The sequence below is a fragment of the Phoenix dactylifera genome, chromosome 12 (assembly GCF_009389715.1).
Source record: "Phoenix dactylifera cultivar Barhee BC4 chromosome 12, palm_55x_up_171113_PBpolish2nd_filt_p, whole genome shotgun sequence".
Classification (NCBI taxonomy): Eukaryota; Viridiplantae; Streptophyta; class Magnoliopsida; order Arecales; family Arecaceae; genus Phoenix; species Phoenix dactylifera.
In genome coordinates this window covers 4,828,457-4,854,562 of record NC_052403.1, presented here as the reverse complement: position 1 = coordinate 4,854,562, position 26,106 = coordinate 4,828,457, and the positions used below count along the sequence as shown (strand labels likewise).

General features: G+C 40.4%; 4 protein-coding genes and 1 pseudogene across 5 annotated transcripts; 3 read left to right on the top strand and 2 right to left on the bottom strand.

Moving 5' to 3' along the window:
* The first annotated feature begins 1,249 nt into the window (after positions 1–1,249).
* On the top strand, positions 1,250–2,246 carry LOC103699469 (non-specific lipid-transfer protein 1-like). Its single transcript, XM_039132391.1, has 2 exons — positions 1,250–1,717; positions 1,966–2,246. Exons 1-2 carry the CDS (start codon positions 1,371–1,373, stop codon positions 1,973–1,975), a joined length of 357 nt encoding a protein of 118 aa, XP_038988319.1. The 5' UTR covers positions 1,250–1,370; the 3' UTR covers positions 1,976–2,246.
* Positions 2,247–6,485: 4,239 nt separating this feature from the next.
* LOC103698517 (non-specific lipid-transfer protein 1-like) lies at positions 6,486–7,462 on the top strand. Its single transcript, XM_008780544.4, has 2 exons — positions 6,486–6,933; positions 7,188–7,462. The coding sequence occupies exons 1-2, from the start codon at positions 6,587–6,589 to the stop codon at positions 7,195–7,197; spliced, it is 357 nt and encodes a 118-aa protein (XP_008778766.1). The 5' UTR covers positions 6,486–6,586; the 3' UTR covers positions 7,198–7,462.
* Positions 7,463–9,029: 1,567 nt separating this feature from the next.
* Positions 9,030–10,527, bottom strand: LOC120112785 (annotated as a pseudogene).
* Positions 10,528–15,062: 4,535 nt separating this feature from the next.
* Positions 15,063–16,150, top strand: LOC103708898 (non-specific lipid-transfer protein 1-like). Its single transcript, XM_008794002.3, has 2 exons — positions 15,063–15,744; positions 15,859–16,150. Exons 1-2 carry the CDS (start codon positions 15,230–15,232, stop codon positions 15,866–15,868), a joined length of 525 nt encoding a protein of 174 aa, XP_008792224.2. The 5' UTR covers positions 15,063–15,229; the 3' UTR covers positions 15,869–16,150.
* A 1,025-nt stretch (positions 16,151–17,175) lies between these two features.
* LOC103708899 (transcription factor RF2b) lies at positions 17,176–24,020 on the bottom strand. 2 transcript variants are annotated; one of them, XM_008794004.4, is made up of 5 exons: positions 23,353–24,020; positions 21,122–21,254; positions 20,109–20,193; positions 17,576–17,959; positions 17,176–17,433 (listed from the first exon to the last, which is right to left on the bottom strand). In XM_008794004.4, exons 1-4 carry the CDS (start codon positions 23,925–23,927, stop codon positions 17,604–17,606), a joined length of 1,149 nt encoding a protein of 382 aa, XP_008792226.3. In that variant the 5' UTR covers positions 23,928–24,020; the 3' UTR covers positions 17,176–17,433; positions 17,576–17,603. The 2 variants fall into 2 exon arrangements, with proteins under 2 accessions (XP_008792226.3, XP_008792225.3); XM_008794003.4 differs by having other exon boundaries at positions 17,176–17,959.
* Positions 24,021–26,106: the final 2,086 nt, after the last annotated feature.

Here is a 26,106-nt window from a genome sequence, read left to right as displayed (position 1 = left end):
CGCAGGGACTTTAGGACTCCTCTATAAGAGAGAGCTCCCCTTTCCTCTAAGGGCCCTCCATGAAATTGAAATCCTCCATACGATTGCCCTCCACCCGCTGTACAGTTTATTTTTTCCATATGAGAAGGGGCGGTCCATTGAAGAAATTGGTAGGAACTAGGGAACTAACTAAATGAGGTGACACCATCGAATTGGAAAGCGCAAGGGCTAGACCGCCCGAAACCCTCCCTTCGAATTATCCTTGATTAGTCCTAAAGAGTAACATTAAACTATAAGTTAACCCAAAGTGGGTGCAACCAATCCAAAGGTCGACGTTTGGGGCAATCTTTGTATGAGATAAGCCGGGCGCGGGTCGAGGGAGCGGGCCCAGAAAAAGCATCCGAAAGCAAGCCGTGCAATCCGGACTTAAGTCAGGTGCACGGTGTTATCAGAAAACCCCCTGTCGGGTCATCTTGCATGAAGGATACTCCTTCTCTCTTTTTTTCTCACTTCGAAATTACTGCATCTCATTATTGTGCTCGCCAGAAATCAGGGCCGTTGACGCTGTCCGAGCCAAGTTAATGTCTCGGCCTTCTTCCCTTTTATTCTCTCTTCCTTCCACAGCCTCAAACTACCGCCACAGGTGAAGAAATTCACCGGAAATCAGTCGAACTTCACTTCCTCCTGTTTTCCGATTTGTTTTCCCCTTTTTTCGCCCATCTCCGCCGCCGACCGTCCACCACCTCTGGCTGCTATCCAAGTCCCCTGGCATGATCCCATCTCTCTTATTTTTTCTCTCTTCTTTCTCTCTCATCTGTTTCTCTCTCTCTAAGATGACCTATGGATCATCAACCGAGTTCTATCTCCTTATCCGATGGATCCGAGTTGATCTCCGGGCCCTAATCTGCCGTAGCGCCCAGGCAACCTACCAGACCAATCATTCTAATAGTGTCTAAGTGTTTATGAAACTCAGCTGTTGATGAACCTGTTAATTTGTCATAGAAAATAAATGCATTAATTGTCATCCTGTTTCTCATATCAACCTTCGTCTGAAAATTAAGCTATTTTCACAAAGGAGGGCGTGGAGAGCTCAATAAATTGGTTTTAATAATGTTATGATAATAAAATAATAGAGCTTCTCTGAAGGTTGCTGTTCCAAAAATTAATACCATTGCCTCACCAGGAACTCATTACCCACAACTGCCAACTACCCGTCCCCACACCCCGCCATAATTCTGGCTCGCTCTCCTCCCCCCACCGACTCCCTCAGGCCTATAAAATCCCCTCCAGCAGCAACCATTTCCTCCATCCCCACTTGCCTGTTTCCTAGCCTTTGAGAGACTTCCGCTTGTTTACGAGAGTGAGGTAAAAGAATCCCATACTACTAAGCCATGGCTCGCTCTGGTTCCCCCCTGGCCTTGGTAGCGGTGCTGGCCGTGCTGCTGGTGGCGGCACCGCACTCGGCGAACGCCATCACCTGCGGTCAGGTGGCGTCGGGCGTGTCGGGATGCATCTCCTACGCCCGCAGCGGTGGGTCGATCCCCCCCAACTGCTGCAGTGGAGTGAGGGGTCTCGTATCGAGCGCGAAGACCAGCGCTGACCGCCGGACCGTGTGCAACTGCCTCAAGAGAACGGCCTCCAGTATCAGTGGCCTCAAGCCCGGCCTTGTCGCCGGCATCCCTGGCAAGTGCGGCGTCAGAATCCCCTACACCATCAGCCCCTCCACCGACTGCTCTAAGTAAGCATCTGAAACCATTACCAACCATACTTAACTGGCCCCAGAACTCTGTATCGTACTTCGCTCAGCATCTTGCAAGGAATTATAGGACTTGAAAAAAAGAACTCATCCATGACTCATTACTTCAGATGAAGATTTGAAACAAGAATAGAATAATTAAAATAGAGTAGAATATATTTTTATGTATATTTTGATGAGGGGCTAACCGGCCATTTTCGTGGCTTTTCCTTGGTTAATTTTGCATGCAGGGTGAACTGAGTTCTTCTTCGGAAGACTATCTCCCATGTAACTTCTAGAGTGCTATATACTACGTCCTTGCTCGTTGAGACTTGAGAATAAGGTGGTAGCTGTACCACAGCGTGCTTTCGGTGTGGGAGCGGTCCACCAGCATGAGCTTTTGTGTTTTAGTATGTTTCATGTTATGAATATTCCGAGTGCCCGTATTTGTGGTGATTGGGTTAATTTTGTAGCACTCATGATGCATGAATGTCAGCTATTTGTTACTACTACTACTACCACTTCTACTTAATTTGGCCTTTATTTGAATGGATTGTGTGTGTGAGTGCCACATAACGAAGCGAGGAACGGTCAGATCTTGATCGGTTGGTGCATGCCCTGGCCACATGAGCTCTCCAGACCAAGTAGATATTCCACTTTCAAATGGCGTAGGTAGTCATGACATCCCATAAATGGCTTAATGGTACGGTTTATTTTTATATTCAGTAAAAAACAAAATGAAGAAAAAGAAACTGCAAGACGGAACGTAGTCTGAATTCGTATGGGACTGTGTCTAAGATGGACGCAACCATGCAACAAGGACAGGAAGTAATTTTTCCTAAATCTCGAGCTCACTTCTTATTTTTCTGAAGAGAAAATTAGATCGGGTCTGATCACCTTCATTGAGATAATGAAACAAGGAAAGTAGAAATTAGGAAAAAAACTGAAGAGAACCAGAAGTCGGAAGACGGAATACTAGCCGCGATGAGGGGTCGACATCCGACTGGAAGCAATGAACCTCTCGGTTGCTGAAAGCAAAATACAAAATACGAGGAATTGCCGCCAAGTAATATCTTCTCACACCATTAAACTATTGCATGGAGAGGCTCAAGCAGGCCCTGCTGCAACTGTCCCACTAACATTAGAATAATAGAAACCGAGGTGGGAAGCAATCCTCGAATTCGACGTCGTTCTTCTGGTGACAAGGAAATGATGAGCACATTGGAATGGCAAGGTTTCACCAACGTTGGTTTTCATAAACAATGGATCCCCACAAAAATCCTTATTACTGCTTACCTTTTCATGTCTCTGTTTAGCTTAAGCCACCTTACTTCAACTGGTTGCTATTCGTTTATAACGCGAGACATCCTAGCTAACCCTTAATTATGTAACCTAACAAAGGTAAATCATAGGTCTTCAAAACTGTCGTCATTGTCAGCGCAATGTAACTGGCTTCTGTCCTCTCTCTCTCGCCCTGAGAAATTTGAGCAAGCCGGAAAGACGTTCCAAAACCAGCAAGAGAGACTCGGGCACTGAACCCATCCAGTATGGGCGGTGCACAAGGCCCAATTGGCCGCTTCTTCGTTTGGATTTATTGTTCAGCATCCCTCTGCTATGGTACCCAAAACAAAGAACAAAAAAAAAGAACAAAAAATTACATGTAAATGTAACACGTCGACCTGGTGACTCCGTGGCACATTTAGTGGCATTCCTTGCTCTCTCTTCTGGTTCTTTCTCCTCCTCCATATATAATTAACTTCTTCCCCACCACCACCTCCACCTTGTCCCCGTCCGACGACGCTCCCCGGCCCCCGCAAGAGTCTGAATTTGATCAACATATTCAGCCTAGGCTAGTAATGCACCCTTAGATAAGGAGTTCCTCTCTTGTCTTCAGCTAGAATATCTCTGCCCGGCTGATTAAATTCTTGTAGGCTCCCTTGAACCTGGCTACTGCATATGCGCTGGCCCGACTCTCTACTCGTTCATTGGACTATTTAGCTTGCAGAACGGTTGCCTTACCAGAAATAAGGACTCGTTTGGTTTGCCGAGAAAAAGGAGGAGAAAATGTGGGGTCAAGAAAAGAGACAGAAAATTAGTTTTTTTATGAGAATAAGATATGAAAAAAAAAATTTGTTTTACAATAATATTTTTTAATTTTAGATAGAATAGAATATTTTTTTATTATATATATAATATTATATATATATATATATTAAAAAAAGTAGATGCTCAACTAAATAGAAATTATTCTAAAATGTGTCACTTTACTATGGTAACTAAACATATAAAAACTATATTTCTAAGTATCATATATTCACTCATCAATTTTTCAAAAAAGATATTTTAGTAAGTAGAAATTCTTTCTGCGAGTCAAACAAATTCTTAAAATGACTAAACTGTATCAGTCATTCTCTCGACCCGAGATCGCGAACAGCGGGGAGTTGTGGCAACCGCCGCAAACTTATAAAAAACTCTTTTCACAAACATGTAAGGCATTTCATCATGATATCGTAACCAAACAACGAAAATAATTTAAATAATACCAATCAAATTCTTATTAAATGACAAAAATACAAGTCTTGCAAACCAATAATATTCCAAAATCTAGCATCAACTCTAAAACAAAATATAGTCTAAACAAATATGTCAAAATATTGTCTCTAATCGCTCTTCCATGATAAATCTCCAAGTCGATGTAATTCTTCGAATTTGTAAAAATAGTAAAAAATTGTATAATGAGCTAAACAACTCAGTATGTAATGAACAGTATAAAGATATAACCAATTCCGTTTCAAAACACAAATTCATTGAAAATCATTATCTTTTAACTATTCATTTACGCAATCATAAATTTGATTCAAAATAAATAACATTCAACTCAACAGCATTTTACTATGACTACATTTATATTCGGTGGCTAAATCAGAAATAGGACTGCATTTATACTCTACGGAGTGGACTAGAATACCATGTTCATACTTTGCGAAGTGGGCCAGAAAACTACAATAATATTCTGTGAAGTAGGCCAAAATACCACACTTATACCTTTAGAGTAGGCCAGAATACCGCACTTATATTATGTGGAGTGGGCCATAATCAATAATAGTGAGAGTGCCAATGCATAACCCCTAGTTGGCAAAGTTCAGAATGTAATCAGATCGAGAGTTCAAATCTGATACACATCAAAGCTCTTTTTATAAAATAATATATATGTAATCCAATTAAAATATAGATATGCGATGTAAGAATAGTAAATAATTTAGTAATAGTCGAAAAATATTACTTTAATTTGCATATCTATTTTTTATTCAAATCACCATCTCGTAAAATTCATAAATCGCATATAAATCCATTAACAATTTATTCGATGTAAAAATAATATTATATAAATAAAGAACTTAGAAAATATAAATCATTATTTATCTCACAAATGCAATCCAACTAATATATCTAATTAATTCCAAAAATTCTTCTTGAAGTCTAATATTCAAAAAATTTAATTTTTATCATAATTTTTTTGGGTCAATTTTTTTGGGCTAATTACTCCGTGTCGGTCAAATGGACCTGCCAGGATACTGGGTATTATAGTATCGCTCTGAATGTCACCCCATCGATATGGCGTATCACCACTTGTTAGGGTCGGAGCTGGACAGCTAGGTCTCTTGGGTCGGACGAGGCATTTTTTATGACCTGGTGGTGTAGAGTCACATATTTTAGAGCTCATTTCCAGGCTGCGCATCGCGTCGTACACTGGTTCCATTTGTTTCCATCTAATTGCTGCTTCTTTTTTCTGTTAGCCGTGATTTTAGCTCCACTGTGAAACACTTGATCTGTGATACATGAAAGTACAGAGGAGGGTGCCGCTAATTATTCCAAAAAAAACATACGGACGTGGACATTTACACCTTTCGGTAATATATATATATATATATATATATATATATATATATATATATATATATATATATAGCTGAACACAGGATTATCTCATCGTTTTTATAAGCTTGCTCTAACAAACATACATGTGGCAAAAAATATATGCAATTTCCATGGAGAAGCTCACATGTGCATGAAACTTTAACCTTGTTAGAAATTCTTTATACTTTCATACGCTTTAGAGAGGAAACTGTTAAAGGATTTTTGAGCCATGGTTACTAGCTAGATTTTGGACCCTGTTTTCCGATTTATTTCTTTCTTTTTCCGGCCACCACCTCCATCTGCTATTTATGCCCTCTTGCATGATCTCATTTCTCTCATTTTTTTCTCTCTTCTTTTTCTCTTATATCTCTCCTTTCTAAAAAGACTTATGGATCCATCAACCGAGTCTCATCTTCCTATCCGATGGACCCGAGTTGACCCCTGTAAAGAGCCCTAATCTGCCATAGCGCTCGGGTAACCTACGAGACCGATCACCCTAACCCTATTAAGTGTTTATGAAACTGAATGTTGATTAACCTATTAATCTGCCATAGAAACGAAATGCATTAATTCTCATCCTATTTCTGATATCATCCTTCGTAGAAAATTAAGCTATTTTCACCCAGGGGCCAGGAGAGCGTGGAGGGCTCAATAAATTGGTTTTAATAATGTTATGATAATAAAATAATAGAGCTTCTCTGAAGGTTATTGTTCCAAAAATTATTACCATTGCCTCACCAGGAACTCATCATCACCCACTGCCAACCATGTGTCCCCACACCCCGCCACAATTCTGGCTCGCTCTCCTCCCGGCTCCCACCCCCGGCCCCCTCAGGCCTATATAATCCCCTCCAGCACCACTCATTTCCTCCATCCCCTTGCCTGTTTCCCAGCCTTTGAGAGACTTCCGTTTGTTTGCGAGAGTGAGGTAAAAGAATCCCATACTGCTAAGCCATGGCTCGCTCTGGTTCCCCCCTGGCCTTGGTAGCGGTGCTGGCCGTGCTGCTGGTGGCGTCGCCGCACGCGGCGAACGCCATCACCTGCGGTCAGGTGGCGTCGGCCTTGGCGGGATGCATCTCCTACGCCCGCAACGGTGGGTCGATCCCCCCCAACTGCTGCAGTGGAGTGAGGGGTCTCGCATCGAGGGCGAAGACCACCGCCGACCGCCGGACCGTGTGCAACTGCCTCAAGAACGCGATCTCCAGTATTAGAGGCCTCAAGCCCGGCCTTGTCAACGGCATCCCTGGCAAGTGCGGCGTTAGAATCCCCTACACCATCAGCCCCTCCACCGACTGCTCTAAGTAAGCACCTGAAACCATTACAAACCACACTTAACTGGCCCCAGAACTCTGTATCGTACTTCACTCTGCATCTTGCAAGGAATTATAGGACTTGAAATTTAAAAAAGAACTCATCCATGACTCATCACTTGAGATGAAGATTTGAAACAAGAATAGAATAATTAAAATAGAGTAGAATATATTTTTATGCATATTTTGATGAGGGGCTAACCGGCCATTTTCGTGGCTTTTCCTTTGGTTAATTTTGTATGCAGGGTGAACTGAGTTCTTCTTCGGAAGACTATCTCCCATGTAACTTCTAGAGTACCATATACTACGTACTTGATCGTTGAGACTTGAGAATAAGGTGGTAGCTGTACCACAACGTGCTTTCGGTGTGGGAGCGGTCCGCCAGTATGAGCTTTTGTGTTTTAGTGTGTTTCATGTTATGAATATTCCGAGTGCCCGTATTTGTGGTGATTGGGTTCATTTTGTAGCACTCGTGATATATGAATATCAGTTACTTGTTACTAGCACTATTGCTACTTAATTTGGCCTCTTATTTGAATGGATTGTGTGTGCGAGTGCAACGTAACGAAGCAGTTGGTGCCCTGGCCATATGAGCTCTCCAGATATTCGACCTTCAAATGGCGCAAGCCGTAACATCACATAAATGGATCAATGGTATAGTCTATTTTTATATACAATAAAAGATAAAATGAAGAAAAAGAAACGGCAAAATCGTACTTGGTGTGAATAGAAGAATATTGGCGTTTCTGTCCAATCGTTACATAGATACAATACAATATCTCACTTTCAGAGGTGCCCATTGAGTTCATTTGCTTTTGGTTTAATATCGCAGAAATATTTCCCCATGGCACATCTAGAATATGGGGCTAGAAATTGCAGAGAAGCAATATCCGAAGCGGTGCATGTTACAAAAATGGAATATTCCAATCGTTATATATATAGACACAATACAATCGTTACTTGTACTACTTCTACTACTACTACTACTAAATTTGGCCTCTTATTTGAATGGATTGTGTGTGTGAGTGCAACATAACAAAGCGAGGAACGGTTAGATCTTGATCAATTGGTGCCCTGGCCATATGAGCTCCCTAGATATTCGACCTTCAAATTGCGCAAGTAGTAACATCACATAAATGGCTTAATGGTACAATCTATTTTTATATGCAATAAAAAACAAAATGAAGAAAAAGAAATTGCAAAATGGATCGTAGTCTGAATGGAATATTCTAAAGCATTCACTTCTGAAAGAATTTGAATTAATTGTGCCACAGTCAAGTGTTTCCATCTAATCGCTGCATAGACATAATACAATGTCTCACTTTTAGAGGTGCCCCTTGAATTCATTTGCTTTTGATTTAATATTGCAAAAATATTTCCCCATGGCACACCCAGAATACGTACGGGCCAGAAATTGCAAAGGAGCAGAATCCAAAGCAATGGCTACTACAAGAATGAAATATTCCATAGCATTCACTTCTGAAAGAATTTGAACTAATTGTGCCATAGTTGAGCGTTTTTGTCCAATCGCTACATAAACATAATACAATGTCTCACTTTCAGAGGTGCCCCTTTGAGTTCATTTGCTTTTGGTTTAATATCATGGAAATATTCCCCCATGAACACCTAAAATATGGGATTAGAAATTGCAGAGGAGCAGGATCCGAAGCAGTGGCTGCTACAAAAATGAAATATTCCAAAGCATTTACTTCTGAAAGAATTTAAACTAATTGTGCTACAGTTGGGCATTTCTGTCCAATCGCTACATAGACATAATACAATGTCTCACTTTCAGAGGTGCCCCTTGAGTTCATTTGCTTTCGGTTTAATATCGCAAACATATTTTTCGATGGCATACCCAGAATATGGGGCTAGAAATTGCATAGGAGTAGGATCTGAAGCGGTGGCTGCTACAAGAATGGACTATTCCAAAGCATTTGTTTTTGGAAGAATTTGAACTAATCGTTCCACAGTCGAGCATTTCTGTCCAATCGTTACAGTCGAGCATTTCTATCCAATCGTTACATAGGCACAATACAATATCTCACTTTCAAAGGTGCTTATCATGTTTTTTGTTTTGTTTTCAATTTCATTCTTTCTTGCTTTTGGCATTATAGGTAAGCCAAAGCGCTTTCTTTTAAAAAAGCATTTGGCTCCATATTTCTTTCATTAGTCAAGCCACCTTTTTTGAATAAGTATTTAAGTAATTCGGGATCTATACTACTTGGAATGGCTCTCTCATATTGAGAAATTCTATTTAGTGGCATTCAATAATGGAATCCCTTGACAACTGCATAAATCACTACATTTTACTTTTCAATTGGAAGTGGTGAATATTATGGTTGTTTGGGCACTTCTGTAAGCCTTGCACCTCTATTGGGTAATGCCTGAGTCGCAGCATCAAGGTCTGACCCAAATTGAGCGAAGGCGGCCACTTCGCGATATTGTGCCAATTCCAGTTTTGAACTACCGCGGACTTGTTTCATAGCTCTCAACTGAGCGGCAGACCCGACGCGACTGACAGATAAGCCAACATTAATAGATGGTCTAATTTTGCGATAAAAGAGTTTTGTTTTCATACAGATCTGTTCATCTGTAATGGGGATCACATTGGTGGGGATATAGGCCGATACGTCTCCAGCTTGTGTTTCAATGACGGGTAACGCAGTCGAGCTACCTGCACCTATCTGGTCCGATCGTTTAGCGGCTCTTTCTAAGAGACGGGAATGTAAATAGAAAACATCCCCTGGGAAAGCCTCACGGCCTGGTGGTCGGCGTAACAATAATGACATTTGTCGATATGCCACCGCCTGTTTACTAAGATCATCATATATTATTAATGCGTGCATTCCATTATCCCAGAAATATTCTCCTATGGCACACCGAGAATATGGGCCAGAAATTATAGAGGAGTAGAATCCGAAGCGGTGGCTACTATAAGAATAGAATATTTTAAAGCATTCTTTTCTGAAAGAATTTGAACTAATTGTGCGACAGTCGAGTGTTTCCGTCCAATCGCTACATAGATACAATACAATCGTTACTTGTTACTACTACTACTACTACTACTACTGAATTTGGCCTCTTATTTGAATACATTGTGAGTGAGAGTGCAACATAACAAAGCGATCAGGAGCGGTCAGATCTTGATCAGTTGGTGCCCTCTCCTCTCCAGATATTCATCCTTCAAATGGCGCAAGTAGTAACATTACATAAATAGTTTAATGGTACAGTCTATTTTTATATACAGTAAAAAACAAAATAAAGAGAAAGAAACTGCAAAAACCGAACGTAGTCTGAATCCATATGGGATTGTGTATAAGATGGACACAACAATGCAACAAGGACAGTAAGTAGTTTTTCCTAAATCTTGAGTTCAGTTCTTATTTTTCTGAAGAGAAAATTAGACAGGGTCTGATCACCTTCATTGAGATAAGGAAAGTAGAAATTAGGAAAAAACTGAGGAGAACCAGAAGTCAGAAGACGGAAAACCAGCAGCGATGTGGAGGGGTCGACGTCCGACTGGAACCAATGAACCTCTCGATTGCGGAAAGCAAAATACGAGGAACAAGTCCATTGATCCATCAAGTAATGTCTTCTCACACCATTAAACCATCGCACGGAGAGGCTCTAGTAGGCCCCGCTGCCACTGTCCCACTAACAGTAGAATAATGGAAACCGAGGTGGGAAGCAATCCTCGAACTCGGCGTCGTTCTTCTGGCGACGAGGAAATGATGAGCCCACGGAAATGCCAAGGTTTCACCAACGTTGGTTTTCATAAACAATGGATCCCCCCTATAATCCTCATTACTGCTTACATTTTCATCTCTCTATCTAGCTTAAGCCACCTTAATTCAACTGGTTGCCATTCGTTTATCATGCGAGAGATCCTAACCCTTAATCATGCAACCTAACAAAGGTAAATCATAGGTCTTCAAAACTGTCGTCATTGTCAGTGCAATGTAACTGGCTTCTGTCCTCTCTCTCTCTCTCACCCTGAGAAATTTGAGCAAGCCGGAGAGAGACTCGGGCACTGAACCCACCCAATATGGGCGGTGCACAAGGCCCAATTGGCCGCTTCTTCTTTTGGATTTATTGTTCAGCATCCCTCTGCTATGGTAACCAAGACAAAGAAGAAAAAAAAGAACAAAAAATCACATGGAAATGTAACACGCCGACGTGGGGACTCCGTGGCACATTTAGTGGCATTCATATCTTCTTCCGAGTCCCAGCCTCCCGTCCAACCCCGACTTTGTCTCCGTCTTCCCTGCCTCTCGTCCAGGAAGTAATGGATACTTTACTTAGACAATTTATATAATAATATAAAATATAAATATAAATACAAATTATACTGAATCGGTTCAATGATATAATTAGTTTCATTTCAAAACATAAATTCATTAAAAATTTATATCTTTCAAATATTCGTATACGTAATCATACTTCGAAATGAATTACATTCAACTTAATAGTCTTTAACTATGGCCACAGTTATACCTTGTAGCCAAATCAGAAACAGAACCACATTTATATCCTGTGGAGTGGATTAGAATACCACACTTATACCATATAGAGTGGGCCAGAATACCACACTTATATCGTGCAGAGTGAGTCAGAATACTGCACTTATACCCTACGGAGAAGGCCGTAATCAATAATAGTCAGAGTGCCAATGTATAACCTCCAATTAAGAGGATTCAGAACATAGTTAGGCTGAGAGTTTAAATCTGATACACATCAAAGTTCTTTTTATAAAATAATAAATATATAATCTAATCAAAATATGCATATACGATATAAGAACAGTAAACAATATAGTAATAGCCCGAAAAATATTACTCCAATTTGCATATATATAGTTTTTCATTCAAATCGCCATCTTGTAAAATTTATAAATCACATATAAATCTATTAATAATTTATTTGATGTAAAAATAATATTATATAAATAAACAATCTAGAAAAGATAAATTATTACTTACCTTACAAATACAATCCAATTAATAGATCTAATTAATCCCAAAAAATCTTCTTAGAGCTAGCCTAGTATTCCAAAATTTTACTTTTTATTAGAATTTTATCATAGTTTTTTTTAGCCAATTACTCTAGATCGGTCAAATGGATTGGGCCAGGTACTGGGTATTACAATATCGCTCTAAATGTTACCCTATTGATATATATGTTACCCTATCACCACTTGTTAGGGCCGGACAGCCGGGTCTCGTGGGTCGGACGAGGCATTTTTTATGACCTGGCGGTGTAGCGTAGAGCTCATTTCCAATTAGCGCATCGCGTCGTCCACTGGTTCAATTCGTTTCCATCCAATTGCTTCTTTTTTTTCCCGTTAGCCGTGCATTTTGGCTCCACCATGAAACACTTGATCTGTGATAGATGAAAGTACAGAGGAAAGTCCTGCTAATTATTCCAAAAAAGATATACGGACCTGGACATTTACACTTTTCGGTAAATATGAAAACAGGATTATCTCATCGTATTTAAAAGCTTGATCTAACAAATATGCATGTGGAAAAAAATATATTCAATTTCCATGGAGAAGCTAACATGTACATGAAACTTTAACCTTGTTAGGAATTCTTTATACTGTAAAAGGATTTTTGGACCATGGTTACTAGATTATATAGTTCCAAGGACACAGCTATATCCATAATTTCATTGTTTGGAATTTCTGTTCCAATCAGCAATGAGCAAGTAGTGCACCAGCCTCGCTTAAACACAAGCTTTTAGGGGCGAGGAGTCAACCAACCAACCTATCTTAACAACGCGTACGAATGGTTGGTTTACAGCCAATACTCTATATTCTAGAAGAGCTAAACATGCCTACCTCACAGTATTCAAAAGCAAGCAAAAAGAATCAAACACAGTATGTGTCACGCCCCGAACCCGGGGCCCGGGGCGCGAGCAGACGCCGCGCACCTGCAGGGCGGACCCCGCAGGCACGCAAGGCAGATAAATCAGATCAACCATCAATAACTAATTAAAGATAAATTTCAGTTTTCATATCAAATGTCCATGTATACATAAGTCAAAAGAAAGTCCATATCTACTAGCTAATTACATCATGATCACTCTATCCCGTAATCCCCATAATCATATATCATCACCTGCAAAAATGTAAATGGTAGGAGTGAGCTAACAGCTCAGTAGGCAACATCATGCAATAAAGTCATCATATAACATGTCATGATGCATATAAAAAGCAGCTAAAACTCATGAATCCAAAAATTCACACGACAATCGTAAACCCGATCCGAGACTCAAAATAACTCAACCGCATGACTACGGCCACATCACCCAGTGGCATGGTTACACCAAAGTGCCAATACAACTCTCCGAAGAGCCGCTCCACTGAGCTAACGCACCACTGTGCCGCACCCCCTGGTGCCAAACTCACGCTCCACTGAGCCGCTCCGAAGAGCAAAATGCACCCCTGTGCCGCCACTATTCTATCACCGGTGGTCGCGGTGTCGGAACTAGTTCCTCAGTACAAGTCGACAGGGCCAACGTATCATCCCATTGGCGGGGCCTAGACTATAGTCACGCGGATTTTAAAAATCAACAAATCAACTTTCCAACTCAAGTCATGAACAAACTCCCAATAGTACAGTACATAACAATTTATGAAATTAAACATTAATTTCTAATTCTAACATATAATGTCAATAATAAATCATAACATCAACATATGTAATGTACATGTTAAAATTCTACTTTAAAGCAATAGGTCACCTACCTGGGCTCGCTTAAAAATCCCTGCCACAGATATCACGAACCCCTGATTAAACATAAATATTAATTATTTAATTAATTAAGAAACATAATTTAAACTAATTTCAACTCCTTAAACTCCTAAGTTCATAAATCCAAGAATGGGCCCCCAAGATCAAATATATATCCTAAAATCAGAATCCTTTAAAGCCAAGTCAATTGTGGCCCAAAACAGATTAGGTCCAATTGAACCAAACCGGATAACAGGTCCAGATCAGATTCGGGCTCAACCCAAACCAGCCCACAGATCCAATCAGGCCCAACACAGCCCAAAAACAGGTCCCTAGCCCAACCCAAACCAGGTCTAATCAGACCAAATTAGACTCAAGTCAGACTAACCCAAATTTCTGACTCAGATCCAAACCATAACCCAAACCCATTCACTCAAATCCAGATCAAACCAAATACAAGAATTAGGTGGAACCGGTTCATGGTCTGATCCCCACTTGAGGCACGGATTTCAAAGCAAGGAAAAACCCAGGCCGAATGAAGAAGAAGAAGAAGAAAGAGAAGAAGAAGAAGGAAGAGAAGAAGAAGAAGAAGAAGAAGAAGAAGAAGAAGAAAGGAAAAGGAAGAAGGGGGGGGGGGGGGGTGGCTGGTGGTTCCGGTCGGCCCTCGGTGGTCGACCGTGGCCCTCGGCGGCGGCGCTCAGTCAGCCGCCGTCGGCCATCCCACCTTCACGGGCGGCGCCGAACGGAAAGAAGAAGAGAAGAAGGAGAAGAAGAAAGGGAAGAAAGAGAGGGAGATCGGGGCTGGGAAGCCCGGCCCCCGTTCGCCACCTCCGGCCAAACTCATCTCAGCCGGATTGACCCCGGCCGGCCACCGTCGGCCGGCCGAAACCCATCAAAAAAAAATTTCCAAAACAGGGGATGAAAACCGGTTGCCATCCCTCATTTCTCTCCCCTTAAATCCCAAAAAAAAACAATAAATAGGTTGCCTTTCTCACCTCTAGTCGTCGACATAAGGATCCCCGGCGGCGTTGGCGGCTCCGGCTGCGGCGGGGCTCCGGCGATCCTCTCATAAAGAGGGAAGAACGAAGAGGAGGGGATGGGCTCTCAGAGAAAAGAGAAAGGGAGAGAGAGAGAGAGAGAGAGAGGAAGAGGGAAGAGGGGGGGGGTGCGGAGATCCCGCGGGCCGTTCGGCCGGCGTGTTCATCGTGGGAAGACCACGATGAACAGACTGAAGTCGGCATCAGTTCATTGGGCCCAAGAACGGGCCCAATTTCTGGTCTTTACAGTATGGGCTTGGTCGGCGGGAATCCAAATGCAGTCCAATCAGAACAAAAGCAAAATAATCTACTGCAACCTCCACATTTCCCATTATCCCATATCCCGTCGAGAATCTGCCACGGCCTCAGTCACTCACGGGCGCCTATCCTACAAATAATCCAAGCATCAGCCTCGTCATCTCTACTATTTTACGCCACGCTCAGCCAAAATAATTCAAATCCCATATGCTTTTCAGTCACAGGCCAGGAACATTACCTTGACGTAACCAGTAGATGAAAACTATCACCGCCGTGCTCCTTTTAATAACATCCGTAGACCCCCCACCCCTTCTCCCAATATATATACAAGCCCCATCCCTACCTGAAAGCACTCACTCGCCGAGAGAAGAGAGAGAGAGAAACAAAGCCTCTTTTCCGATTCCAATCTGTAGAGAGAGTCATATGGCTGGCTCCGGTGCGTGCATGGTTGTGGTCCTCGTGGTGGCCATGGCAGTACTGCTGGCGCCGGCTCGCAGGGCGGCTGCGATGACATGCTCGGATGTGTATGGGGATCTGCTGCCGTGCGTCGAGTACGTCCAGGCGGGCGGGGCGGTGGCGCCGGAGTGCTGCAGCGGGGTGCGATCGCTCCTGGCTGCGGCTCGCACGGCTGATGACCGCCGCACGGCCTGCAGGTGCCTCAAGACCGTTGCGGCGAAGTTCTCCGGGTATGTCAGCCGGGCCAACTCGATCCCGGGCAAGTGTGGCGTCTCCATCCCTTTTAAGCTCAGCCCCTCCATGGACTGCTCTAAGTAAGCCCATCCCTTGGATTCTTTCTTCAGATTTTACATTGTTGTCTGGTTTGATGTGATGGAGGATTCTAGCGATCTTTTGTATTTATGTGGGTGTGATTTTTTGGTTGGCAGGATTCATTGAAGTGGCTGTTGAGGAGGCTTCGTGGAAGAAGGAACGAGCTAGTCCAGAGAATAATAAGAGGTTGTCTTGCTCCCTGTGTGTGCCATTATTGGAGTTGTTAACAGCGGGTCTTACAGTGTCGGTGATAGCATGCTTGTCCCTATTTTATCATCTATGATCTCATCTTGATAAGAAAGGCTAAGGTATTAAAAAGCATCTCTCTCGCCGACCTACTTCTTGTGAGTTAGTGCGCGTTTGCACGCCAGATCTAGGAATAAAAAATAGACCTGTCAACATTATCTAGTGGAATGAGCCCGTAGGCCAGACGATTAAATAAATGAAGCGACACTGGGCCCATAATAAATGAGGAATCGGAACTTTCATGGGAGCGAAATTCCTTTTCCCTACTCTGTCCTAACAATTGCCAAATTTACTAAGTTAGCATTGTTTAAAAATAATGCAATGTGTGTGAGATTTTTTTTCCCCTACCGCAGAATTGGACACAAGATTATACGCAAGTCCCACTTGAGTGATGAATTTGTTCACGCTATGGTCTTCGTCTAATCTCGTGCCAAAAGACAGGAATGCTACATATGGTTGTTTTAAATCCCAACAAAATGCGGCTCCCATTCGTGCGCGCTAATTTTTTCATGGGCTTACATTTTACGGATTTTGATACCCATCCCTTATGTATCATACCAGTTCTCCGAGTTGCTAATGTGCACAAAACTGGCGCTGCATCACTTGTAATTCATAAGCAATATTTTCTTAATGGATACTCAAGCACAATCGGCTTTGTGAAGACAGGATCAACACTGCACATACTTTTGCAAAGCTTGTCCAAGAAATACTCATATTCTCCTCATAATACATAATGATCATGTCTTTCGTCCTAGATGTCCATGTACTTGAACTTGGGCCTGCACAAGCCATACTTCATTTTGCAAGTACAGAAGTTGCCGGACAAGAAATTTTCATTAAAAGCTTGGCTTTCTGATATCCCTGTAGGGGAGCAGCATATAGCAAAAAAAGGAGAGACCACAAGAACACAGAGGCAAGTTAGCTCGTGTGCTTGTTTTTCGGTAGATATGTGCTAGTCTGCATACCTCAAACCATCAGGCAAAACTTAACTGAATAAGGCAAGAGCATCACAGGTATGAATGAAGGATTGGTATTGACATAGATTATGAAGGAGGAAAGGGAGATAAAGCATCAGAAATAGTCACAATTCAAACAAACGTCAAAGGATAGACAGTATGATATTAGGTCGAGCCTTGTAGTGGGTGTCAACATATCTAACAAAAAAAACCAGTACAAAGAAAGCAAGCTCTCCAATATGACTGGGGACTATCATGACTGAGTTTGTATTTCTTGATTGTACAACACATGCATGCCTAATGTTCAACAGAGGAAACTGAGGGGAAACAGGACATGAAATCCAAAATAAATGGAACCAAATAAAATTTAAAGTTCGAAGTATAAACAATATAAAGATCAGAAGATGAGACTCTTAACCAATCTCATTCCCCAAAAGACATCACTCAGAAAATGACCCTGAACACGAGTAACTTCCCAGAACAATCAACCTGAAAATTAACAAAGAAAGGGGAAAAACTATATTAAGCCTAAAGAACAAATAATTTCGGTTGAATAAAAATGACTAAAATAAATAATAAAGAACCAGCAAGAGAAGATCAAGGATGTCAGTCTATGGACAATGAATCTAACAAATGTGCTATTTCTTAAGTGGCCTTGGTCAGAAAGTGCTGCTGCTTTCACTGGCAGAAATTGAGGAGCTCTCTGATTTTGCCATCTGCGAGCCCTTTCGGGTATCTAATTCTTGTAGTTTCCCATGAGGGTCTTGCCACATCCCATCAGAAAAGGCATGGCAGTGGGTGAGAATCTGGTGACCGGAGATGTTGGGCTGGGACTGCTGAAACTCGGGGTGCAATTGAATTGCCTGATGATTGCCTGGTTGCTGGTGGGAAGGAATGAAGAATGACGGATACGGCACATTTAAAAGTTCCATGCTATAGGTACCACTAGGGCTTGCTGCTTCCCCAGTGGCAATCTTGAGCCTTCCAACTTCCTGTTTTAATGTTTCATTGAGTGCTGCAGAGAAATGGTAGTGGGATTAGGCTGGGTATTTGCCAAAAGAAAAAGGTTATCTCTTTGCATTGCGAGGAATGCTAATGGAATGGCTTTTTCCTGCTTTCTGGAAGGAAGATATGATGAGTACTCAGAAACAAAATCCAAAAGGGAAGAATCAACCCCACTCATTCACAAAGAGGTTGAAGACAGGGTGAAGACAACCAATAATGGACAGATGCACCACCACACTTTCTAATAAGGGAGAAAGCCCTCTCTATGATAAAATGCAATAACAAATTGTATCTCAAGTCACAACTGACCAAAAAAAAAGAATAATGAAAAAGAGGAAGGAGAAAAAATAATAGATGGAAACAGAAAGAATTGCAGCTTTCTTCACCTTTTCAGGACATCATATTCAATATAAAAAAGGAATACAAACCTGTCCTTCTTCATGTGGTTTCAATTTTATTCATCATTTAGAATAAATTGGAATTACACAACTTTTTTTTTATAGAAGTTTCCTTTCTTCCATCATCTCTTTTTTCAAATACAAGTCTTCTAATTCATAAAATTCATTCACCAAACAAAAAATACAATGAAAAATATACACAAAGATATCTAAAGAAGCTTCAGAACTTTGGATATCATCCAAAGGTTTTACAACAATCCAATTGAAATATAAATATAAATATAAAAACCATCTTTTATTTGACCACCACCAAAGTATCAAAAAAAAAACCATCTTTTATTGCCCCAAAAAACAAACACAAGGATATCAAAAGAAGCTTTAGAACTTCGGATATCATACAAAGTATTTATGTTTGAATGGAGGCACATTCAAAAGTTTATTAATGACAACAATCCAGTTAAAATATAAATATAAATATAAAACCATCTTTTATTGACCTACATAATAGAATCTTGTGGAAAAGTGCTTTGAACTTTTCTCATAAATTATTAATCATTTTTTAGTATTGAAAAGGGGCATTTCTAGTGAAGAATCCGTAAAGCTAGTTTATTTTTTCAAATGTTGGATACCCTTGGGTCAGCAATGGTCATGACGAAATAGCCCTATCCAATTAAAAGCTTTAGGGCATGTTTAGTCTTGCTTAAAGTTATTTTAGAGAGAGTGAACAGGTTACAAATATTTCCAGAGAATTCTCCAGGCTGTCATCTTTATGATTTATGGCATGATAGTTGTTTGAAGGTAGGTGGTTGTGTAGACGAGGTTTGTTGCTAATGGCATGCTCACTTATGATAGGATGCCAAAGGAGTATTCTAAGACAGGTTTGGTGTTGCTTCTGCTTTCCTAAAAAGAACTTGTTACAAAATAGGTCAAAAGCTAGGCTTCCTAGCTTCTCCTAAAAGAGTTTTATTGACTTTTTTTTCTTGTATAAGCACTTTTCTGGCAGTGTTACCAAACACTTATTTTTCTTGGGAAGTTGTTTTGCTCTAAAACTTACAAAGGACCATTTTCAAGCAATATGGTACATGCCCTCAATAATTTTAAGCCTAATGTCCCTCCTTAAAAGTTTTTATTATAGATCTTTCTCCCTTTATATACTTCTATTTCAGTCTCCACAATTTAGAACAGCTTGCAGTTTTTAGAGCCTCAAAATCTCATCTTCTATAAGCCTGTCGAATATCGCACCTTTTCAACTCACACCATCACTCCCTATTGAATGCTCTCTATATCCCATTTTTTGCACCTTGTATTTACCACCACATAGTGCATTGAATTTATTTCTTCATGGAATATCACAATAATGACAGATTTTTGGGATAATATTAAGCTGAGTTGTGTGAATTTTTAGTTCCATCTTTAGTTTACACAGATAGGGGCAAATAGCTAACTAGATCCCACCAAAAAAAACAAGCGCTAACTAGATCCCCAGAGACTAGAGAACATGTGTCGGCAGGACCTTAAGGAAAAAATAAACAATTATGAATGAGTCATCGAACCAAGAGAATTTAAGCACAAAGATACAACTTTTACTTTTTTATGGCAAAGAATCTTCAAGAAAATTTGCAATTACATGATAAGTACCATTCTATAGGCAATGTACAATACATATTACCTTTATCCATACTGATTTGTTTCAAGATTAATTTTAAAAACTGCTATCATGCTCCTATCATTTCTGGAATGATATATAATATTAAATCTCACCATCTCGCAGTTGAGTCTGCTGCTCCATAGCTTGTAGTCGTAATTTGAGCTCAGCATTTTCTGCAGCCAGCTCAGTAGTATCTCTCTGCAAAGAAAATCAAGAGAGAGAGAGAGAGAGATTAGTAATCAAGGTTCACTGTCTTGGTACTGGACTCCATATCGGTGCCACACTAGTATAGTATCGGTATGATACGAAATTTTTTGGCGTACCTATTGGCATATCGAGTATCGGTACGCCACCCGTACCGCGTACTGGTACCGAATCGGTATGATACGATACGTCCCGTACAGCCTGGTTTGGGCCGGTACGGTATACCTTATTAGTAACCTTTCTAACTAGCAGAGTAATTAGTGTTTAGTTAAAATTAATAAGTGATTAATCAGAGAAGAATATTTTAGAAAAAAAAGTCCACTATAGAAAAAATAGAAACTGAATTAATCCTTTCTATTCATGCCAGCAGTACAACGAATATGTCAATACCAGAATGCATGGGCACTGGGAATAAGTCCATAAAATTTTAAATGGCTAAAATGACATATAGTATATTTGCATGTTCAAAAACATGCATCATTTTAGCGCACATAATAGCAACACATGCAATCATCATCTAATGAAGACATAATCAAAATTAGGGAAATTATTACCTTGTCAAGTAGGAAATTTAGCAAAAAGATATATGAAGATAAGAGAACAAAGTGAACATGCAAAATGATTAAAAAATCAAAGAAAAAGTAAACAGAGTTAAAAAAAAAAGGAAATCTGAGTTTTATAAGTATGATTAAAAAAAAATAGAAAGAGAAGTTGCATTGCACTGTTAATGAATGCTCTCCAGCCCATTCAGAGCAAGGAAAAGACTGAACTATGAGCTTAAATTCCTCTTAACATAGGAGGCAAAAGTTTACTAAAGTTCAGAGGGCTAAGGCAAAGCAAATCCATATATAGCCTGTTGAAAAATTTAAATATCTACTGAAGCCAGAATATTTCATTTCATGGAAAGCATACCAATACCAACCTGTAATAGTGTGAGTTGTGCAGAAAGAGTTGTGGCTTCAGTTTGAAGGGTCTGAACTTTCCGTTCAAGTTCAGCGATATAACGTGCCTTTCTTTCTTTTGAGCGAGCTGCGGATTGCCGGTTTGCCAGAATTCTGCATATAGTGAAATGCAAATAACTGAACAAGATTTCCATAATTATATATTGACTTAAAGTTAGATAGTATACATATATTAAAGTAAATAAACACTGACTTCTGGCTGCATATATACATAGCATTTACTTCAGCATCTTCTGATTAAGAAGAAATGATGGACAATAGAATTTAAATTGCATGGAAACCATGACTTTACGTGCCACATGATGTTGCAAAGCCAAGCCGACTCTGGACGGATGACATGAGGTTGTGAATAGGGGTGGACGATGGAACAAGCTTGACAAAAAATCACAAAAAAAGTTCAAAATATGAAATAAAACATAGCTTTCATGCTCTTACTCCTAAGAGGCATAATCAGCAGGGATTCTTAAAGCTGATTCAGGAAGTAAGGACAAATCTTTCATGTTGTAATTATGGTATACATACTTTAATTTTCGTTTTCTACTAGCAATCAAAGGTGACAAACGTGTTTCAATTTATTAAAGAGAATTATGGTGTTGCATGGTGACCTCCAACACTGACACCACATTATCTAACAAAACTTTCACCTAAGACTGGTTCTAGTATTACAAGGTTATACTCATAAACTAGAAATAAGAACACGAGTGTGAGTGGAAAATAGATTTGGTGGAAGAAACATGCTTATTATCATAACACTTCAAATGGAACAGGAAACATGAGAGGAGTGGAGTGCAGTGGGACAGTGATCCAAAAACATAATTTACCAATCCTTGCCTACATCAAGAAGTTAGAAAGAGAAGCCACACCACATAACTTGATTTTCTTTCAGAGTTAAGACCTTAGGTTCTAAATATATTTAATAATCTATCATTCTTTCAATATTATTCTTTCTTATATACTGTATTAAAATGCTTACATGTTGTAGGATGGAAAACATGGGGAATAATACAGGACAGAACAATGGTTGAGGAGGCATAATAATGATCACCTGACCTTGAACTAGATGCTGGTTTATATATTTCAGTTTATATGCCTTACATAATGTGAGAACTCCACTCCTAAATTCATTCAAGGTCATGAACCTACCCCTTCTAATTGTCAAAAACTCAGCCTTGAACGAGATGCTGGTTATACTATTCAGTCTTATATGCCCTAAATAATGTGACAACTCCACCACTCTTAAATTCGTTCGAGGTCATGAACCTATGCCTTCTAATTGTTGAAACAAAATCCAGCACATCACACATACACACACGCGCGCGCGCGCGAACCTACACCTTCTAATTGACAAAGCATAACTCAGCACACATGCACACACATATATGTTCAGCCATGCATATTTTCATAGTCAGTCCTATATACATTATATAATACGAGAACTCTTTTGCTCCTAAACTAATTCAAGGCTATAAACCTACACCTTTTAATCATCAAAGCAAAATCCAACATGTGTAGGATTTGGAATTCAGAGAGCACATAATGATGCCCAACATCTAGGCAAGACAAAGTGCTGAAATGTCCGGAGAAGCCATTGTGGTCTATATATTGAAGGTGAACTCGAAATTCCTATCCAAGTTTCTCACAATTTAAAAACCCTCCCTCTTACATAGCTAATGGATAGTCCTAAGATAATCAAGATTCTTTCCAGAATTTACACATAGATTACTATATCATCTTGGATAAACATACTTATAGCATGATCAATCTAATCGTTGCATCATTGGCACTCACAAAATCCAGCGCGAAGTTAGCAAGATGAACTAGTAAGTGCACCTGATGGAAATCATGGAATTGTTCATACAAGGTTTAGGAGATCGTACCATGACATGCTGCTACTTTTGTGGGCACTTCAAATTTTATTTTTCCATATTCATGTCTGCATAGAATAATGTAGGTCTACAACTTCGACCAAAATGACCAATAGGCACGTTAAGATCAGGAAAGAAAAGAAAAAGATAGGTAACTTTATACTTTATTCTCACAATTAAATAGCATACCAAATAGCATCCTGAACAAACCCAACTTAAAACTACACAAAGTGGCACAAAAAATATAACAAACCAGAATTAAAACATGACAAAATCCCTTTCCCTTTTTTTTTTGCTGAAAAAATCCCTTTCCCTTGGAATCGAACCTTTTAGCCCGCTTCGGATCGATAGCCGCCAGCTCCGAGAGCTTCTCCGGCGGCATGGCCTTCTTCGCCTCCATCACCTCCCCAAAGACGCCCTCACCCCTCGACTTCGCCATCAGCGATACGTCCGCCGAGCTGCTGTGCGCATGTTTCGGCCTCGGGGCCGCCGCCTCGCCACCGGCATTCCCCACCCAGGGCTCCTCCTCTCCACCCGCGCCATTCCCAGCCGTCCAATCCTCGGATCCGACGCCGTCCGACCGCGATCCGCTCTCCTCGAGCCTCGATCCGATCTTCTTGACATCGATATACGTGGAAATAGGGTCATCCTCCGACCCGATCTCGTCGGAGTTCCCCGACACCGCGGGATCGCCATAGCCCAGGTGGACGTCCTCAGGTATCCGGAAGGCCAGCTCGGACTGGGCGCGCCGGTGGAGAGGACGGCGGAGTGGGGAGCCAGGGGCGGGTTGCGGGTCTCCAAACGCGGACGGTGGCGGCGCCGCGGGCGGCGGAGCACTGGGGCGGGGGAGATTGGGTCTAGGGTTAGGGATTCCGGGAGGATTTAGATTTTCCATCTGCATTTCTTTCTTCTTCTTGTGTTCTTCCCCAAGAACAACAAGCAGAAGAAGTGGGGAGGAAATATATGGTGGTGATGATGGTCCGATAGTAGGAAACTCGTGTGGGGCGGTAACCGGTAAGGGCGGGGAGGATAAGATGTGAGTCTTATACAAAGAAAGTAACCATCTATAAACGAAAAGTAACCTTTGAAAGTTAAATATATTATTAGATTTTCACACCGTGTGTATATTTTATATCTGATAGAGAATATGACTGACTGCAATCTTTTTATCTAAAAATATAAATAACTGATATTTAATAATTTTCAAAAAAATGGGAATTAAATATGAAAATCAAATATTTAAAAATTGATGGCTAATATAGACCCTCTTGCATTTCTTTATTTCCTTTTATTTGTTAATTATTTGATCTATAATTATACTCAATCTTTTTATACCTGTGTCGCATTTACCTCAGATGTATTGGAATTTTCTCATCAGAAATCTTGATTTTATATAATATAAGATTTTGGACTAATTATTTGCAGAAACCATACAAAATAACTTTCCATATGCGAGATTTACACAAGAATCAAATTCCTGCTTATAGCGGCAGTGGGAGTATCCGAGGAAGAAGCTTGGAGAAGGGACAAAGGAGGTGTCGCCTCTAAGATTGCAATGGGGCTGGTTTGATGGGGACTTGGCCATGGCCATCTAATGGTAGTGACTTCGGGAAAACCATGCACGTGGATTGATCCAAAGGGGCAGTTTTGCGGTCCATTGCTCTGTATGCTTAGGCTTGCTTTTATTGACAAAATCTGTTTGAAAATAATGGAAATCTTTATGCGAGTTTCACTCTTATCCCTGCAATGTCTTACCTACTATAAGGGCCTGTCCTATGGGAGTAGGCTGCTTCATCTAGAAATGAGGTGCCATTATAATCGAAGGATAATTTTGCTAACTGGCGGTAATGGTGATGCTTGCAATGGATCATGATTTGGGCTAGTTTGAATGGAGTAACAAGATAGGAGAATTGGAGAATTGCTAGGTGAAAAAATATTTTTGAGAATTATTTTTATTTATCTAAATGATCAAGAATATGAAATTCCAGAGCAAAATTTTCAGGAAATATTGGTATGATACATCGCATTATTATTAGAAATTCTTATTCTTTAGAATTTCTTTCCAAAGTATCTAAAGGGAGCCTAATTTAGCTTTTCTGTAATATCCAGCCAAACTAATAAAAAACTGGGCCTAATTTGGCTTTTTTGTAATATTTAGACAAACTAATAAGGACCTGGGCCTAATTTATACGACTGTTTTTTTTATGGTATGATAATAAAATACTTGGAGGGTTTTCTGTAGGCTTAATATATATATATATATATATATTTCAAACACCTCTACAGTAGTGAATCCCGGTAGGGTTTTCATAGCGAGGGAGACTCGCGTGCAGACATTCACAAATGTTTCCATCAAGGTTTTAAAATGGTGTCCATGTTTTCCCAGGCAGACCTCAACCACCCACATGTAGTGCGTCGCGTTTCATGCGCAAGAGCCTTCGGAAGGTGACACATTTATAGATGGCGATCTTGCTTTAATTAGTGTGGATGATGTATCTGAGGTACTATGACGACAAACTTGTCACAACCTGCGGCATCAAAAATTCCAAAGTACTGTGTGGCCTTCATTTCATATAATGGTTGCTTGTAACGCTAAGTCATCACAAATTTGCCAATTGCTCTGCAACGCAGGCCTTTTCTTTTTCTTTTCTGTTCATTTTTCTTTCTTTCTTTTAGTTTTTTCGGCTAAGGTACATCTTTAATTTCCCATTTGAAGAACATGCATACGGAAAATCCCAAGTTTCTAATGTCATGGTAAGTAAGATATAAGGGAAAGATAATAGCAGATAAAGCACCCAATTGCTTAAATTTTTTAGGAAGCTTAGCGTGCTTGTCCTATCTTTTCCACTTCAAATCGGTGTACTTGCCCTGCCTGCTTTGGAGATACTGGTCGGTCCAAATGATGTGAAGCTTTGAAGACTCTTGACAGGGGAGTCAGCGTCGGCGAGGCAAGGAACGGCTGCGGCACGGGTTGTGTGAGTGCTTTAGTTTATCCAAAACCGTCATTAGGAGGTATACCTTTTAGATTTATCAAGGAAAGCAATGCATGGTTAACAAAGTCAAGGTTGGTAAAATATCCT

Bases quoted from the DNA above. Each gene is read 5' to 3' on its own strand.
- LOC103708899 (XM_008794003.4), bottom strand. From the start codon at position 23,927: ATGCAGATGGAAAATCTAAATCCTCCCGGAATCCCTAACCCTAGACCC. The intron at 21,255-23,352 runs GTTCGATTCCAA...CACTATATGCAG, and splicing joins GATCCGAAGCGGGCTAAAAG to AATTCTGGCAAACCGGCAAT. The intron at 17,960-20,108 runs GTGAGATTTAAT...ATTTCTCTGCAG, and splicing joins GCAGACTCAACTGCGAGATG to CACTCAATGAAACATTAAAA.
- LOC103708898 (XM_008794002.3), top strand. From the start codon at position 15,230: ATGAAAACTATCACCGCCGTGCTCCTTTTAATAACATCCGTAGACCCC.
- LOC103699469 (XM_039132391.1), top strand. From the start codon at position 1,371: ATGGCTCGCTCTGGTTCCCCCCTGGCCTTGGTAGCGGTGCTGGCCGTG.
- LOC103698517 (XM_008780544.4), top strand. From the start codon at position 6,587: ATGGCTCGCTCTGGTTCCCCCCTGGCCTTGGTAGCGGTGCTGGCCGTG.